The sequence below is a fragment of the Physeter macrocephalus genome, chromosome 2 (assembly GCF_002837175.3).
Source record: "Physeter macrocephalus isolate SW-GA chromosome 2, ASM283717v5, whole genome shotgun sequence".
NCBI lineage: Eukaryota > Metazoa > Chordata > Mammalia > Artiodactyla > Physeteridae > Physeter > Physeter macrocephalus.
In genome coordinates, this window is record NC_041215.1 from 8,507,347 (window position 1) to 8,523,088 (window position 15,742).

Consider the following 15,742-nt stretch of genomic DNA (forward strand, 5'->3'; position numbering starts at 1 on the left):
AAAAAAAAAAAAAAAAAAAAAAAAGTCGCTTGTCTCTTCGGCAGCTCCGCGCCAGTTTCTGGAGCTCCTTTAAGCGGCGCGCTTAAACCCCTTCCTCGCGCACCAGGAAGCAAAGAGGGAAGAAAAGGTCTCTTGCCTCTTCGGCAGCTCCAGACTTCTCCCGGACTCCCTCCCGGCTAGCCGTGGCGCACTAGCCCTTTCCGGCTGTTTTCACTCTGCCAACTCCAGACCTTTCCCTGGGATCCGACTGAAGCCCGAGGCTCAGCTCCCAGCCCCCTCCCGCCCCGGCGGGTGAGCAGACAAGCCTCTCGGGCTGGTGGGTGCCGGTCGGGACCGATCCTCTGTGCGGGAATCTCTCCGCTTTGCCCTCCGCACCCCGCTGCTGCGCTCTCCTCCGAGGCTCCGGAGCTTCCCCCTCCGCCACCCACAGTCTCCGCCCTCGTAGGGGCTTGTAGTGTGTGGGAACGTTTCCTCCTTCACTGCTCTCTCCCACTGGTGCAGGTCCCGTCCCCATTCTTTGTCTCTGTTTATTTTTTTTTCTTTTGCCTACCCAGGTACGTGGGGGGTTTCTTGCCTTTTGTGAGGTCTGAGGTCTTCTGCCAGCGTTCGTTGGGTGTTCTATAGGAGAAGTTCCACGTGTAGCTGTATTTCTGATGTATCTGTGAGGAGGAAGGTGATCTCCGCGTCTTACTCTTCCGCCATCTTGACAGTTTTTATTGACTGTTTTTTTCCTCTTTTTTTTTTCATTGCCATACTTTCTTGTATCTTTGTGTGTCTTTGTTAAAAATTGGGCATCAAATAATCTAATATGGCTACTCAGGAAACTAGATATCCCTCCTCCTTTCCAGGGTTTGTTGTTGTTGTTGTTGTTTGTTCAGGGGCTTTTTTGAGCTAATTCTCTGAAATGCGTACTCTTTGTCATGTGCAGCTACTGAATTATCTGCTTGCTTTGCTTAATTGTCAGCTTAAGACAGAGGTTTTCTTTAATGCCTTGATCTTGTAAGTCTCCCATTCTGTTCTGAGGGGCTCTTTGTGTGTGTTGAGCATAACTTTAACACTCTATCAGGTTACAACTCTGCTTTTGCCTTTACTTCTTGCTTGAGTGGAGACTCAAGGTCAGCCAGAGGTGAGAGATTGGGGCTCTCTTAGGTCTTTCCCTGCATGGGCATGTGTCTTCTAGATCCCCAGGTATATGGGAGCATTTCAAAGCCCCTTTGGACAGCTCATCCCCTAGATTTTCATTTAAGTTTTTGTGTCAGCTTCTTGTTTTCTCCAACTTGTATTGCCACCTCAGGCAGCTCCAAAGTTAAACAACTGCTGCTGAGTGTTTTTGGCAAGCACTCTGGGGATAGGGCTTTTCCCAGTGAGTGAGCTCTGCATCAGGTCAAAAAAGATGAGTTTTGTGTATGGGCTTTTCCAGGGAGCTAACAGACAGTGACAAGTTTCAGAGAATGAGAATTTGGGGAGCGTCAAAGTTGTTCTGCCACCTCCAATGGCTGCTAGTTTTCACAGGTACTGTGATTTTGAGGCTGTGATGGTTTTAAGGCTACCATGGGGCTGGGGAGATGGGCAAATTAAAATGCTACAAACCTCACTGTTCTCCGCAAGTTTCAGACCTTTTTCTTTTTTAAAAAAAAAATTAATTAATTTATTTATTTTTGGCTGTGTTGGGTCTTTGTTTCTGTGCGAGGGCTTTCTCTAGTTGTGGCAAGCAGGGGCCACTCTTCACTGCAGTGCGCGGGCCTCTCACTATCGGCCTCTCTTGTTGCGGAGCACAGGGCTCTAGAGCGCAGGCTCAGTAGTTGTGGCTCACGGGCCTAGTTGCTCCGCGGCATGTGGGATCTTCCCAGACCAGGTCTCGAACCCGTGTCCCCTGCATTGGCAGGCAGATTCGCAACCACTGCGCCACCAGGGAAGCCCCAGACCTTTTTCTTAAATTAACATTTCTTAGGTTGTTACCAGACGTTAATTTCCAGGATTCTGAAAAGGTCAATTTTTCCTAGTGTTCTTGCTGCTTTCATGGAGGAGCAGATTTTCAGAAGTCCTATCTCTACCATCCCAGTAGTGCTTCTTCCACTGTATTTTTAGAAAGGGTTTCTTGGAGCCAGGGTGGATAAAAAACCCTGACACTAAAACTGCTGACCTAAGGCTGGCGGCTGCAGAGATTTGGTGAGTACCTCCTTTTGTCTCTGTAGGTTTAGCACAAGCATCAGCCAAGCAGGATTTGATTGTTTTCATCCTTGTCTCTTCCTGCCTCCTAAAAAGTCCCTCTTTCTCCCTCCCTCCTCCCTTCCCTCCCTCTTTCCCGTCAACAAGCATTTATTGACCATATCTTTAGTGCCTGCGGGTCAAGCTCCTGCTCTGAGGAGCCTGTGCTTTGGTGGAGAAGGACATGTTTGCAGAGCAGACCACCAGCACTGCAGGGAGTGCTGCGACAGAGGGAGGGATCTAGGGGGCTGGGGGAGCCAGGGTAGAGTGATGGATGCTCTTGGGGATAGGGAAGTCTGGAAGGAGAAAAAATACTGTCTAAGTTCCCTAGAAAGAGAATACCAAGGGTAGTGCTTGGTTTCCCCAGCTGAGAAATAGGCCAGTGGGGAGATGAAAAATCCACTCCATTACAACAGAGACACAAAAACACTGTAGGACCTGTGAGGCATATTCCAGACAAAGGCTCCCACTGGGAGCTGGAGGGAACCCATCCCCACAGGCGGGCAGGGTCGGCTCTGTCTGCAGGTCTGCAGCAGCAGCAAGAAGCCATCTCAGCCAGATATTGTCCCACCAGGCAAAAAAAGCCTTTCTCCCTGGGGCGAAGAAAAAGCCTGGTTTGTACAAGGGAAGGGCCCAAAGCCAAGAGGTGCATGTGTGTGAAACTATCTAGAAATAAACACGAGGCCCAGCCAAAGCTAATCAGAGAGGGACATCTGCTCTGTGCTACTCACACCATTCTGTGACAGGCAGAGAATCAGGACATCGCATGGGAAAGGGCAGTGAAGGGGAGGAGATGCTGCCCATCCCTTGCCCAGCAGCTGACCTTAGATGAGACACTTCTCCCCTTGGAGCCTCAGTTTCCTTATCTGCAAAATGGGGATAATAACATATTTTTATCTTTTGCAGAGCTCTGTGAGGATCACATGAGATGAAGGACTTGAAAGGACCCAGGGCAGTGTCAGGGGCCCAGTAAGTCCTTGTCTTTCTTTGACTTTTAGATCAGTTGTAAATTGGAGTCATAATTCTAATGGGTTTTTGAGTAAGTTGAGTAATATTATACTTTGTCCTAAAAAAAGTCACTATGTATTCCTCATCTTCTTCCAAAAAGGACTTCAGGAGCTTACAATAAAAGGCAATAAAACCTTTTACGAGGGCAGAAATAAGAACTGAGTGATGAAGTGTGTATTTGGCCGATGGTGCAGGGAGGTGATTACACACAAAATCCATTGCAATCAAACACAAAACAGTCCTCAGCTTCTGGAAGTCAAAGCAAACAGAGTGCCAGGAAAGGTGTTTCCTTCCAGTGAACTCTGGGGAGTTTATCTGGAGGGCTTCTACGTAGGGACCTAGATAGCACAAGCACGCAGCAAAACGAGAGGACAAGAGGCCCGTGCCCAATGTCAGGAAGAAGAGTCTGAGGTTCAGAGAGAACCTGCCCCGTTTCTCCCAGGCTCAATCTGCCTTTACCACCATGCTCTCCTTATGAATTTGCTTAGGGGCTGAGCACGTGTGCATTCATTCATTCATTCATTCATTCACTGTTCTGTGCATTTCCATTCCCTGGAGCCTCCTCTGTACCAGGCTCTTGGCTGGGTTGGTGACGGCCCCAGCCAGAGGGATTAGATAAGCCTTTTTGGAGGAGATGCTTGAGCTAGACTGAAAGGACAAAGAATAGTGAATTGGGTTAAGAGTCCAGGTAGAGGAGGAGACATTCTGGGGGTGGGGAGGACATAAGAGTACAGGGTCAGAGTGGGAGGGCCTCGGACGTCCACAATGAGGCTGGAGGTAGGGGACATGGGAGGAACAGTGGTGAGAACTGCAGGAGGCTGTGCTGATGAGGCCAGTGCTGAGACATACTGAGGAGGAGACTGATGGGGATTTGGTGGGGGAGTGGGGAGGGAGGGATCAAGGATGATGCCCTGGTGTCTGCATAGGGAAGCAGGTGGCTGGAGGTCCCCTCCCTGCAATGGGGAGCTGGAGGAGAGCAGCTGGGGGAAGTGCTGGGTTCAGTGGGGCCAGGTCCCACCTCTGGGTCCAGAGGAGATGACTTGGCTGGAGGCAGGAAGTGGGGGCATCATCAGCATTATGGGGGCGCCGGAGCCACAGGGGTGGGAGAGAGAGAAGAGGGCCAAGGGCAGATCCATTTAAGAGGCAAGTGGGCCCCATAGGAAAGGCATACGAGAAGGGGTCAGAGATGTAGGAGGAAACGCAGGCAAGAGTCAGAGGGGGACCCAGGGGAGTGGCCAATGTGAGGCCAGGAAGAGAGACAACAACGCATCTGTGTCTGCTGGTATGGCCATCAGGTGGTCAGTGGTAACTCTGGCCAAAAGGATGTGAGTGGCGTGACAGTGAGAAGAGACTGGAGGGGCTGGGAGGAGTGGAAGGCAAGGCAGAGGAGATGGGAGTGGGGTAGGGGTGTGTAGCCTCTGAGGGAAGCTTCACTGTGAGTTGGGGGAAGGGTACATGCAGAGAGAGTGCATTTTGGGTGAAATGAAGGTGGCAGGAGGGAGGCTGGCGGCGAGTACAGGTGAGTCTGCAGGTTTCATGGTAGGTATGGAAAGGATCTTCTCCTGGTGCCTCTGCCAAGGGAGGGACAGGCCATGTCAGGGGAGGAATGGGGACACACAGGAGAACCATCTTGTTTTGAGGGACCCACAGTAGCGAGTCCCGCAAAGACAAGAGGCCGTTTCAGAGTGGGAGACCAGGGATTAAAGTTTCTGAGGCTGATAATGAGATTTGGGGGGTGGCCAAGGGCATAGAGGGTACTGTCACTGGAATTGTAACACTGGAATGGTGTCAAGAAGCCAAGAAAGGCAGCACTGGGCACTGCAGCTCTGGGGACAGTGGCTGGAATTGGAGGGGACACAAAGAGCTGACCCAGGACCAAAGGTCCTGCGTTATGGAGTGGTGCGGGGATTGGCACCTCCAACCAGGTCCCAGGTCAAGGGCAGACTTCCAGGCCTAGGTTTAGTAACTAAGAAAACCTGGGACTCACCGGGATCGCCTCTTCTTCCAGGTTTGCCACGCCGTCCAGGGGGGCCTAGACAGGAAAACAAGGACGGACTCATTAAGAAGGGAAGCCAGTGAGCTTGGGCACAGCTTGCCTGCTGCCAGCACCACCGCGTCACCACCCCCTAACCCACACTTATAACAGCAGCCTGGGGGCAGCCTGCTCACCATCTTGCTGGCTGGGGGAGGGGAGAGGAGTGGGGAGAAAGCTCCATCTCCTGCCCCTCCCTCCCCCCTGCTCCTCTGGATCTTCCCCTGTTAGCTGCATTCTCATCCCTCACTCATTCATTTAGTTATTCAATTATCTGTTCATTATTTCATTCCCAAGTCCTTTCCCATTCAAAAAGGTTTACTACCTAGAAACTCTTGAGGCAGAAGAGTTTGCCACTAAGAAACTTCAGACTTTCAAGAAAAATAAGGCTGAGGGTGGGAGTTATCTTACAAAAGCCCGGACAAATGCTTTTTAATATTCACTAAAATAAAACAACAGAGACAACGCACCACATAAAGACACTATCATGGCATCTCAAATGTTTAAATTCGGTGGTAACAGGCTCTATCCTATCCATCTACTTCCTTCCTTTGCTCACTAGACCTTTTGGCACCTCTCTCCCCTCCCCCACAGCTCCAGGGAGCCGCTTATAAATTTCTTGTGATTTACTGCACATAATGTGCACTCCAATGCACATTCTTTTCGGTATCCAGTCTCATCCATACGTTTTTGCACTTTCTGAATCTGATGCAGATCATCCTGCTTCTGCCTTCTGCCCCTCGGCCCATGTCAGACCCCGAGACCTGAGTGACTGCGATGCTGAAGAGGAAGAGGGCTCTGGGTCATGGAACCCAGAACCTGGCGGCAGCAGGGCCCAGAGCACAGCTCGCCTGGCCTGGGAATGGAGGGCTGAGGCCTCAGCCAGCGCTCCCTCGTCCCGGCGCTGCTCCGGGAGCCCTGCTGCAAACCTCCCTGACGCTCCCTTGCCTTCCCCTCTCTGCCTCTGTTCTCACTCCCCGTTAGTCTAACTACCCCTGATTCTTCCTCCTGTTTTCCTTCTCTGTGCAGAAGTTTTAAAGTTTGATGTAGTCCAATTTGTCTATTTTTGCTTTTGTTACCTTTTTGACCTTTGAGTTAATTTTAACCTTTTAACCTTCTGAGCTAATTTTTGTATATGGTATAAGGTAAGGGCCCAACTTCATTCTTTTGCATGTGGGTATCCAGTTTTCTCAACAGCATTTGTTGAATAGACTATCTTTTCCCCATTGTGTAGCCTTGGCGCCTTTGTCTAAAATCATTTGACCATATAAGGGATGTACCCATGAGTTCTAGGAGTAGAAATTCATGCCAGTTCCATAGCCCTTGACTTTTCCCGAGACCAGACAGAGACCTTGAGTTTTATGCTGGAATAGCTCAGGGCTGTGTTGATTAGGGAGGCTAAGATTCTGGCATCCCCATAACAGACAATAGCTCCTCACACCAGTGTAACAGCTTATGAAGAGCCTCCAGGTCAGTGATCTCAGCCAAGGCCTGAGTGCATGGACAACTGCCTTCAACACCTCCATGTGGGTGTCTCACCAACATCTCAGACCCCTCACGGCCAAACATGCATCCTGCTCTCCTCCTAGCTCCTTCATGGGGCTGACAGCGCCTGGAAACCTCGTGAGGCTGGCCGGTGTTTCGCCCGTTCTATCCAGGCACATCTGTTTTCAGGGTGAGCGAGGGTGTGGGAAGACGGACCCCAGTGGCACACCCAGCATCACGCTCCTCTGGTTGTAGGAGAGAAGAGGCCCAGCTTTCACTCACAAGGTCCAGCAAACTGGTCCCTGTATTCTGTGCTCTCACCAGGCTATAAAAGGCCTGTGCTTGGCTCAGCAAGGTTGCTCACTTGCCCTGGGCCTCAGGCTGACGTATGGGACGTGGCAGGAAAGGGGCCCAAGAGTGGGAGAGTAAGCCAGGTTCTTCCTGGATCTGAAAGCTAAAGCAGTGCCATGGTTTTCTAATGGTCATTACTGGGTACGACTGTAAAATTCTCCAACTGGGAAACTCAAGCCAAATGAAGACATTTACTGCCGCTGAGGTGGCTGAACTAATGGATTTTTCTGGGTGGGTCTGCTGGGTGGCATGGTCAGGCAGAGGGCCCAATGAGGAAGATGCTAGCAAGTGGACAGCTGCCCAGGCAGGGTGGGGTGCCCCGCCTCCCAGGGCCTTTGGAGGAAGCTCCCAGCAGGCCTGGACTGGGTGGGGGTCCTGGGGGCTGCTGAGTGCACAGGGCCTGTGGGGCTGTAACCCTGGCAGGCTGGACAGGACTCCCAACTGAAAGGGCCTAAGTAAAGAAGGAGACTGAGGCTCGTGAACTCTCTGCAGGCCAATTCAAACCAGATCCTGGAGGCTTCTGTGTGAACAGCTCACAAACTGACAACTGGTCAACCCACTCTTCGAAGATTCATACTCATTCAACTGTCTCCAAGATAATTCTATTGAGAGGCAACATGTTCAAACCCAAAATCATCTCCCAATTCTCCGTGTGCTCCCGACAGCATTCTGTTCTCTCCTAGGTGTAGGTATGATCAGTACCCACAGAGCCAAGCCAGAAACCACCTGGGAGCTGTCCGAGGCATCCTCTTGCCCCACACGTAACTGAGACCCCTTCCTCCTTGGCATCAGGCAAAGGCTACCCCCACGCTTACCCTCTTCCACCCACCCTTCCTGCTGTGACTCGTTTGCCCTCCCTCCTAACAGAAGGTATAGTCCACTGCAGTGTGCAGTCCGCATCTTGTGCAGCCTAAGGTCCCTCCTTACAATTTCTTGGCAATCTCTTTAAGAGACTGTCGAATCTAACAAGATCCATGGCTTAGAAGAGATGCAAGACTATCTAATTTGATGGGCAAAGCTGTTGAGATGAGGGATACTTTCTCTCCTTTCTCCCGACAGCAGGTGATGGAGGCGGTGAGGCCTGCCAGGCTTGATCAAATAGAGGCCCTGGGAGTGGGGAGTGCCAGAGCTGAGTCCCATGCTGACCACTAGGCTCCCTGTCTGCTGCTTTTGCAAACAGAGAGGGCTTACACACACGAGGCCTGGATTGTGGAACCTGTAGTGGGGAAGGCAGGAAGGACGGCCTTTCATGAGTTTCTAGATTGTCAGGTGCTGAGGGCCGGCCATGGGCAGCAGCCCTGGCTCAGCATCTACTAGGTGCCAGGCCAGCTACTCATCCAGCAAATATGAACTTGGAACCCTTTGTGCTCCAGGTCTCCTGTGGCTCATCCAAGGAGCTCATCTATTCCCTGCTCAGCCCTCTGAAGAATATGCTGGTATGCCCTGTATAGAGGGGAACTCTGAGGCTAAGTGAGGTGAAAAGATTTGCCTAAGACCACACAGCTGGAGCCTTGGGGAGCCCTTCATCATCAGTCTGTGATTCTTAAGGTGCAAGGGCAGTTGTGCCAGATATGTCGAACCCCCAGGCAGGCAGCCTTGACAATGGAAGGGGTGGCCACCCTGGGGAGAGCAGCAGGGCAGATGGGTTGTGGCCCTCTGGCATCTGGGCCAGGCCTGCAGCAGATTAATCTGGGCTCCCAGGGATAGCCTGGCCAGCTGGCTGCAGCTCAGATGTTCTCCGAACAAGCAAAACCAGGCTCCTGGCCCAGCAGTTTGCCTCAGAGCTTTCCACTTCTTGGTTTTCTTCTGTTCCTTCCTTTCTACAGTGGCAGAACATTTCCCACTGCTGGCACAGACTCAGACACTCAGGCTGCCCTGGAAGTCACCTGGGAATCTGTCTTGATCGACCTGCTGATGTATAGATGGAGAAACTCAGGTCTTGCGCGAGGATGCTGCTGGAAAAATGGTCCCGGCTGGAGAGTCTCCAGGTGATGAAGACCAGCTCAGGCTGTGCTCACCTCTGTGTGACCCACAAGGCTCTGGGTCAGGGGCTGGCAGCCATGGGGACGCTGGTGTTTCACAGTGGGTGCTGCCATGGTGGCACCTGCAAAGTTTCCTTCCAGAGCCTTTGAGCAACAGATACCAACAGGTGATGCTGGTGCAGAAGGGGAAAAGACATGACTGAAAGGAAGCTGTTTAACCTGGAGCAACTTACTCAACCTCTCTGAGCTTTGGGTTCCCAATCCATGAGGATAAAATTTTAGGGGTGATGGCAAATACACCTGCTTTGCAGAACTGTTAAACAGATGAGCTGGCAGCAGACACACCAGCTTGGGGGCACAAAAGAGGGGCCTATTTGGGACCCCAAGAAATAACTGGCTGCAGGGGCCTCTGGGCCATTAGAATCTGGGGACTTGATGTACATTGGTTACATGCTTCCCAAGGTGGGTGAAGCCTGAGACAGGGCAGCTATATTTCAGTATAGCTCAAGTATGGTATAGTGGGCAGGGTTTGAGTCCAGAAGCTGGCTAAGCCCTCATTACACCCTGACCTTGAGCCCACAGGGGCAGGGACAGTCTGGAGCTTTTCCAGGTCCCTAATCACGGGCTGTCTGTGGACCTAGGGATCAGGATGCATGGGCTGAGTGGTCTGGGAATGAGATTTCTCAAAGAAATCCTGAGGTTTCAGGCATAGCATGGGCTGGCGAGGGCTCCAGCTCGCTGCTAAATGACTCTGCTTCTGACAACCATCTGCACATTAAGTAACTCCAGGGAGGATGATGCTTTTCTCAAGCACTGTTCGAGGCCAGACAAACTGGAACCATTTCTAACTGATAAAAATCTCATCTCTGGTTGGGCTGGAGCACTCATGTCACTGACCAACTCCAAAGGGGGCCTGAAGGCCAACAGGCTCCAGGGAGCCCTGAGCAGGGAGGACCTGGTTCTCGCAGTGGTGGTCTCCCTCAATCCTTCCCGGGACCTCCCTCCCCTGAGGATACCTCCTTCAGCAACGCTTGCTTTATTGCTGTCCTCTCACAACCCTGGGGCCAACCGGGGGACAGCCTGCCCAGGCCCCTCCCTCTCCCTCTCCCCCTGGCTCCAAAAGTCACTCAGCAACCCACCCCCTCCCCGCCCAAACCCCAGCCCCTGCTCCTCCCTCCTGCCAGCCCCTAAGGGCAGGAGGTTTTGTGCAATTTATCTAATTGAATCTATAATCAGTTCTGAAAAATGCTTTAAACCCTCTCCACTCTTTTTTCTCTAAAGACTGGTGAAACTGAGGCTCAGAGAAGTCAAGAAATGCTCCCAGATGCAACAGCAAAATGTGGAAGCAACCCAAATGTCCATCGATGGTGAATGGATAAACAAAATGTGTTACAATATATATATGCAATGGAATATTATTCAGTCTTAAAAAGGAAGGAAATTCTGACACATGCTACAACATGGATGAACTTTGATGACATTATGCTGAGTGAAATAAGCCGGTCACAAAAGGAAAAATACTGTATGATTCCACTTATATGAGGTACCTGGAGTAGTCAAATTCATAGAGACAGAAAGAAGAATGGTGGTTGCCAGGGGCTGGGGGTGAGGAGAATGGGGAATTAGTGTTTAATGGGGACAGAATTTTAGTTTTGCAAGATGAAAAGTGTTCTGTAGATGGATGGTTACATAATGATGTGAAGGTACTTTATACCACTGAATTATATACTTAAAAATGGTTAAAATGGTAAATTTTGTTATGTGTATTTTACCACAGTTTAAAAGAAAAGAAAAGAAATGCTCCCAGTGTTCTCAGCTACCAAGGTCAGCCTGGTGGAGACCATGGCGATGCTGTTGGCGGTGTGGCTATAACGACACCACTGAGTATCTACTGAAAGCCTGGAACTGTGTGGTCATAGGGGACAGTGGTGTCCCCCAAGGTACACAGCAAGGAGATGGAAGAACAGGGATTTGTACTTAGATCTGTGTGACTCCAGGGCCTGTCCTCTAAACTCCTCAGCTACTGTGATTAAGGCCATCCCCGAATGTGTCCACAGCCTCTGAGTCCTTCAGACCTGGCCCTTCTGGAGGGTCCTTTATCCGACCCTCTTCCCAGGACTCCAGGAAGGGAGTTTGGGGTCAGGTGGTTCCGAATCCCCCAGACCTTCAGCCTGGTGCTCCCTAAGGAGGCTGCAGCCCCAGGGCCATCGTCGTAGTGGTGTGCCTTGAGCAGAGAAGGCAGAGGAAGTCCCTGGATTTGAGCTTCCATGACCAGATCATTAAAACATCTCCCCAGATCATTTTGTTTTGCAAGTTTCAGACGGACCTCAGAGTCAGAAACTCCCATCTGGGAGTTTCACCATGCTCATTTCCAGCCTGGCCTAACAAAGCCCTCTGTCCCTCGGAGGAGGGAGGCAGTGCAGTTTGTGGACGCCTCTGGGAGGGCCTGGGGGACATGGCACCCCTGGAGGGGACACTGACAGCAGAAGAGGCTGGCCAGCTGGCAGGCTGCTTGGGCTCCAGCGGGGGGTCATGCTGTCATCCAGGAATTAAAATCACAGCCTCTTGCGCAGCAAATACAGCTCATTCTGAAGGCGTTTAGGTCCCTCAGGCTCGTCCTCCACCACCCGCCATGCTGACGGGAGCCCAGTGGCACAGAGCCCTGCCACCAGTTGCAAGGTCCTGAAGCAGTCTGGAGAAGCAATGCCACAGGCTGCTGGGGTCGTAAGGCAAGTGTCTGTTGGGAGCTAGGATGGTTGTCTAGGCCCGTGCAGAACCCTACTGCCCAATGGCCAGACCTGGAGAGCCTGCTTTGAACACTGTGCCATTCAGTGACCACCTGAACAGAGCCCATCTCAGGGGCCAGGGCCGGTGGATTGTCCCACCCTCGCATCCACAAAGGGCCTCAGATATGGACGCTGATGTTCCCTTCAAAGGAGCGGACAGTTCTGGATAGTCATAGGAGCCCCCCAACAGTGTTCAAGAAAAACAAGAGGTAGGTAGTACCATTTATTGAATGTTTATACTTGGCACTGATCTTGATTCCACGGTACTAACTCATATATTCTTCACATCAAACCTTGGAGGAAGGCTACTATTTTTTTTTTTTTTTTTTTGGCGGTACATGGGCCTCTCACTGCTGTGGCCTCTCCCGTTGTGGAGCACAGGCTCCGGATGCGCAGCTCAGTGGCCATGGCTCACGGGCCTAGCCGCTCTGCGGCATGTGGGATCTTCCCGGACTGGGGCACGAACCCGTGTCCCCTGCATCGGCAGGCGGACTCTCAAACACTGCACCACCAGGGAAGCCCGGAAGGCTACTATTATGATATCCATCTCATAGATGGAGAAACTGAGGCACAAAGAGATTAATTGACCCTCTGAGGTCATACAGCTGGTGTGGGTGAGGCCGTGCAGTGAGACCCTGAGCCCTGGCATCCCAGCCCTGCCATCGGCCTCCTGCACAAGAAGATGCTTGTGAAGGTGGGCAGGTAGAATAGTCCAAAATTTTTATAACCACTTCTTGGCATTTGTTATTATTATTATTTTTAAATACACTGCAAAACCACACAAAATGGAAGGGGCCCAGAGGTGGCTCTTAGAATTCTGTGAATTAAATACTGAAATAAAAGACCACATGCTTCCAGCACTGGAGCAGACTCTGGCCAGCTTTTGGCATGCTCTCCTTACCCCATCTGAAATGCCTGTTGTTTGTGGGCTGGTTCGTCTCCTGAGTCAGGAACAGCTTTAAAAAGGCTTTTTAAATGGGATCATGGAGTCCAGACCCATTACTCATACTGGTGGCACACCAGACCCAAGAGCCACCTCCTAAGGGTCCCAAGGGTCCCGGTGGGAGGGGCTCAGAAGTGGGGGGGCGCAACGGGCCTCGGGGGAGGTGGGGCGGCTGACACGTGCTGAGCCTGTTCGGGCCATGTGCTGGGTGCTTTTATTGTCTCTTTAATCCTGCTGGTAACTCAGAGATGTGGATATAATTGGTCAACTCACAGAAAAGAAACTGAGGCCCAAGGTGAGGTGAACTGTTCAAGTCCGAGCTAGTCAGGAGCCAGGAGATGGGCCTGGGTCTGCCAGAGCTCTTGCTGGCACCAGCACTACCCTCCTAAGTGTCTCCTTTTTGGGGAAACAGACCATGGTGTAGGCACCAGAGCTAAGCAAAAAATGGAATGTCTCATCCAGAGGACCTGGAGAGAAGCAGAACACAGGTGGAGGGGACTAGGGTTGGTACATGGTTTCTGGGTCAGAGCGATAGGGCTCATGGAAGGGCTTCCAGTAAAGGGCTTCTGTGTCTTACAGTGGAGATTTCAAGAGACTACTTGAAGGGGCCCTTTTGAGTGACAGGTGGGTAAGTCATGTGGACCCATGCCGGGGCAGCCCAGTGACAGGCCCCTTTTTGGACTTGGCAGAGCTGCCTCCCACAGCCCTCGGCTCAGGCTGCTGAAGGGAGGGCTGAGCAAACCTGCATGAAGAGTGAAAAACCCCTCAGAGGGATGGAGAGAGACCATGGCCCTTCTCTTCCATGGGGCTCAAGGCCATGAGTACATCTCTGAGGGCTGAAGAGGCCGTGCCTGACTGGCCAGCTGGCCTGGATTGGAAGGGGCGAGTGGGAAGGTCCAGAAAGGGGAGAAGGACTTTCTTGGGCTCTCAAAGTGTGAAGGAAGGGTGATGTTAACCTGAATGTAGAAGGAGCTGGTGCCCTGGCTAAGAAAGGTGTTGTACACAAAGAACCTGTGGCTCCTGACTGCTGGTTCCTGTGCAGGTGGCAACTGTATCCACGGCACAGGCTGTGAGGAGTTGGTGTTGGGTGGGTGGGAGAGCCTGGGGCAGATCTGTGGGGCTTAGTCAGACCCAGATCTGTGCTAGTGCAAATTGACTTCTCACCAGAGCCTATCATCTCCTGGGATCCTCTTTCCTGCTGGAAAACAGGCTCCAGAGAAATGCACAGAAACCAGCACACCCCAAAGACACCAAATTCCTCAGCTCTCAATTCACCCCAAAGCCTTAATCCCTGACACATGGGCCAATGTATCCCTTCAAATTTAATGAAGGCCAGGATTTATTGCTTTCAGAGAATGAAAAGCTTTTATGGGTTGGCCAAAAAGTTCCTTCGGTTTTAAAGTAAAAATAAAAGACACATTTTTCATTTTCACCAAGAACTTTATTGAATGACGTATTCACCGTTTTGTTCCACTACCTTCTGCCATTTTTCAGGCAACTTCATAATTCCATCTTCCCAAAACTTTTTTATCTTTTTGAGCAAAGAACTATTCCAGGTGCCTTTTACAGTCTTCCAGGGAATTGAAAATTTTTCCATTAAGAGAATTTTTTTTTTTTTTTTTGGATGCATTGGGTCTTCATTGCTGTGTGAGGGCTTTTCTCTAGTTGCAGCGAGCAGGGGCTACTCTTCGTTGCGGTCCGTGGGCTTCTCATTGCGGTGGCTTCTCTTGTTGCGGAGCATGGGTTCTAGGCATGCAGGCTTCAGTAGTTGTGGCTCGCGGGCTTAGTTGCTCCGCAGCATGTGAGATCTTCCTGGACCAGGGATCGAACCCGCGTCCCCTGCATTGGCAGGTGGATTCTCAACCACTGCATCACCAGGGCAGTCCAAGAGAATTTTGTAAAGACCAAAATGAATGGAAATCCGAAGGTGCAATGGCTGGTGAATACGGCAATGAATCAGAACTTCCCAGCCAAGCTGTAACAGTTTTTGCCTGGTCATCAAAGAAACATGCGGTCTTACCTAGAGGGGTGGGATAGGGAGGGTGGGAGGGAGACATAAGAGGAAGGAGATATGGGGATATATGTATATGTATAGCTGATTCACTTTGTTATAAAGCAGAAACTAACACACCATCGTAAAGCAATTATACTCCAATAAAGGTGTTAAAAAAAAAAGAAACATGTGGTCTTGCGTTATCCTGATGGAAGATTATGCGTTTTCTATTGACACTTTTCATCAAGTGTTGCTTTCAGTTGGTCTAGTTGGGAGAAGTACCTGTTGGAGTTAATAGTTTGGAAGGAGCTCATAATAGAGGACTCCCTTCCAATCCCACCATATATACAACACCACCTTCTTTGGATGAAGACCTTTATTTGGTGTGGTTGTTGGTGGTTCATTTTACTTGCCCCACGATCTCTTCCGTTCCACATTATTGTACAGTATCCACTTTTCATCGCCCATCACAATTTGTTTTAAAAATGGAATGTTTTCTTTACGTTTAAGTAGAGAATTGCATGTGGAAATACGCTCAAGAAGGTTTTTTTTCGCTTAACTTATGTGGAACCCAAACATCAAAGTGATTGACACAACCAAACTGGTGCAAATGATTTTCAGCACTTGATTTGGTTATTTTGAGTATGTTGGCTCTCTCCCCCATGGTGTAACGTTGATTGTTCTCAATTAATGTCTCAATTTGATCGCTATCAACTTCAACTGGTCTACCCGACCGTGGAGCATCGTCCAGCAAGAAATCTCCAGCACGAAACTTTGCAAACCGCTTTTGACATGTTCCATCAGTCACAGCACCTTCTCCATACACCGCACAAATATTTTTTTTTGCATTCCAGTTGCATTTTTTTTTTTTTTTTTTTTTTTAGTGGTACGCGGGCCTCTCACTGCTGTGGCCTCTCCTGTTGTGGAGCACAGGCTCCGGACGCACAGGCCCAG

The 15,742-nt window shown here is 50.7% G+C and overlaps 1 protein-coding gene and 1 long non-coding RNA gene across 2 annotated transcripts in view; one reads left to right on the forward strand and one right to left on the reverse strand.

Moving 5' to 3' along the window:
- The window catches only part of COL23A1 (collagen type XXIII alpha 1 chain), a 374,601-nt gene that overhangs the window by 82,803 nt on the left and 276,056 nt on the right, over positions 1-15,742 (reverse strand). The window contains exon 3 of the mRNA XM_028497974.1: positions 5,204-5,248. Coding sequence (XP_028353775.1) covers positions 5,204-5,248 — 45 coding nt within the window. The remainder of the gene's footprint in view (positions 1-5,203; positions 5,249-15,742) is intronic.
- LOC114487534 (uncharacterized) lies at positions 2,083-6,040 on the forward strand. The gene is made up of 3 exons (XR_003682722.1): positions 2,083-2,169; positions 3,115-3,177; positions 5,963-6,040. It is a non-coding gene; the product is annotated as an uncharacterized lncRNA (long non-coding RNA).